The sequence below is a fragment of the Salvelinus namaycush genome, chromosome 32, assembly GCF_016432855.1.
Source record: "Salvelinus namaycush isolate Seneca chromosome 32, SaNama_1.0, whole genome shotgun sequence".
In the NCBI taxonomy this organism is placed as follows: domain Eukaryota; kingdom Metazoa; phylum Chordata; class Actinopteri; order Salmoniformes; family Salmonidae; genus Salvelinus; species Salvelinus namaycush.
Window position 1 is genome coordinate 1,858,030 of NC_052338.1, and position 2,434 is coordinate 1,860,463.

General features: G+C 42.4%; 1 protein-coding gene across 1 annotated transcript; it reads right to left on the reverse strand.

Annotated features, from left to right (window-relative positions):
• Nucleotides 1-1,401: 1,401 nt before the first annotated feature.
• Nucleotides 1,402-1,921, reverse strand: LOC120026749 (protein S100-A1-like). Its single transcript, XM_038971469.1, has 2 exons — nucleotides 1,790-1,921; nucleotides 1,402-1,608 (listed from the first exon to the last, which is right to left on the reverse strand). The coding sequence occupies exons 1-2, from the start codon at nucleotides 1,904-1,906 to the stop codon at nucleotides 1,402-1,404; spliced, it is 324 nt and encodes a 107-aa protein (XP_038827397.1). The 5' UTR covers nucleotides 1,907-1,921.
• Nucleotides 1,922-2,434: the final 513 nt, after the last annotated feature.

The window sequence follows — 2,434 nt, forward strand, 5'->3', positions numbered from 1 at the left end:
GACCTCACCTGAGGATGAGCCACGAGCAGCACAACCGCTATTTGCAGGTAGAAGTGTGACAACCAATCTCCCTTACTGTGTATATACTGCAGTGCTGACCAACTCTCTCCATTCTGTGGATCATCTTACACACTTAACGTCTTGCTTTCTTATATTCTATGATGTATTTGCACTCTACAGCCCTGGGTTATTGAAGGCTTACATCTGATTTGTAGTTAACCCAAATCCATCAACCATTTCACACTTAGTTGGTGTGTATCACTATCGGGCTAGGAAGGTTCACAGTTTTGACACAGAAAAGACCAAGAAATGTTGATTGATAGCTGGTTAAATGTTATGTTTAATATTTAGAATAACACATTGGTAATTACAAAATATGTGCAAAGAAAAAGGTTCATGATATTAAAATGTTCAACACTGAATACATAATAAGTATCAGAAATATTGATTGAATAGGTTATATCTATACATATAATATCTACATCTATGATATGTAATCTTTATGTTCATGAGACTCAGAGTATCACCCTGTTGTGCTTCAGGCCCGATCTCACTCCATTGGTGGTAGTGTGTTACAATAACATCCACTGAAAATATGAACATTTTCAATGAAATCTATCCTGAATATATAACCAAAGCACATTTGAATTAGAATTTGAGGCTGTATAGGGAACACAACTGAACACACACATGCTACTGTGAATACCAGGGGAGGGCAATCAGATTCAGCCACTGCTGAATTTTTTTTTTTGTCTGAGAGGGTGATCTGCGAGCCGTAACATAATTAGGATAATTTGTACACTGCAAATTGACCACAAATAGGCCCCCAAAAAATAATTATTTTAAAATAACAGTCACTGATTACATTGATCACATATCACATGTTTTTATTTGTGGGAATACTTGGGAACAGATTTCCTAAGTTATACACATTTTTTCCTAAATTCCTGGTGATTTTACAGTCTTCATACGTTGCCAAAAAATAAATAAAATAAAAATAAAATCCACTAAAAACTTTGGGGGGGGCCCAATAAAATTACTCACGTGCTGATTTTGGTCCGCCGAGGCGCCTGTTGCTGACCCCTGCGGTATACAGTGCCATTCATGGATTTGAGGACAGAGTAACTGACCTGTGACTTAACTGTGGTATGAAAAGTATTTGGATAGTTGCAGAGGGAAAACACTGCTTTTCCTGTCTAAGTGTCCGTCAGCGAAACTTTACTTACTTTAACACAGTGGCGTTCCCTCAGCCTCTTTTCACACATTGCAGTTGCACTGTTTAGAAATTGCATAAGATGACCATACAACCATAAATTATACCCTTTCACTATTGCTCTACAGTTGGACCCTTCACCTCCACCTCCCCCTTCCCTCCTCCCAGTCCCTCCTCCCATCTTTCCTTCACTCTTTAATCTCCTCTATCGTTGCCTCCTTTGTTTTGAAGGGCGTGTGGACGAGTTTCTCGGGCTTATATTCCATGAAGAAGTCGTTGCAGGCCACCGTCAGGGCTCCCATGAGGATGATGAACTCTGTGAAGTCCACCTCACCGTCACTGTTGGCGTCCAGGTCATTCATCACCTTCTCAACCCCTTCTCCATCCCGGGCATTCTGGATGAGAAGGGGGAGAGGAAGAGGGACAGGGGGAGAGGGAGGGAGGGAGGGAGAGGGGTTGAAGAATTGTGTGTATTCTTGTCAGTACATGTCTTTTCTTTGCCTATGAGTGAGTGTTTGTGTATGTTTGCGTGTCTGTGTGTGTGTCTCTCTCTCTCGGCTTGTACACTCCTCTTACCCCTAGGTAACTCCCCAGCTCCTCTGTTAACAGCTCTCTCAGCTCTCCACGGCTCAGAGTGTACTTGTCCCCCTCCTTCCCCGAGTACTTGTGGAAGGTTTTGATCAGCATCTGCATTGCGTTCTCCAGGTTGGAAGAGGGTTCTTTGGACATACTGGAGGGAAGGGCAGAGGTCAGACACTATGGCAGGATGCACGCTCCATCCAAACCGCATGTGCGGTCACATGACGGACATGGGTGTGAAGCCTCCACCAAGACAGAGTGAAATATACACGCTGGACGGAAGAAGATCAGCAAACTAGAGAAAGAGGTGTCCTAATTCTAGGACTAGGCTACTATATTGGGAGGTTAAATTACAGGCTACAAATGAGCTATTCCTTCTCGACATACTGTTGCCACTGGACAGTGTTTTGTAACCTTACTTGGTTTGATGTGAAAGATGTGATGGATGAAAGATGAAGAGACAGCTTTTTAAAAGCAACAGTCTTACACACATTGTGTCCGGCATCTTAGAATCTTCTTGAGTTGGTTTCGTTGGAGAGACTGTGCACACACAGACACAGATAGGTAATTTAATCTCTCTCAGTTGACAGACTTGTAAGCAGCTTGTTAAGTAAAGATAACGTCACTGAGGTAACTTCAGAT

What these genes read in the sequence shown, in the direction of transcription:
- LOC120026749 (XM_038971469.1), bottom strand. Translation starts at nt 1,906, where the DNA reads ATGCAGATGCTGATCAAAACCTTCCACAAGTACTCGGGGAAGGAGGGG. An exon ending in AGCTGGGGAGTTACCTAGGG is followed by an intron (nt 1,609 to 1,789) that starts GTAAGAGGAGTG and finishes CTTCTCATCCAG; the next exon opens with AATGCCCGGGATGGAGAAGG.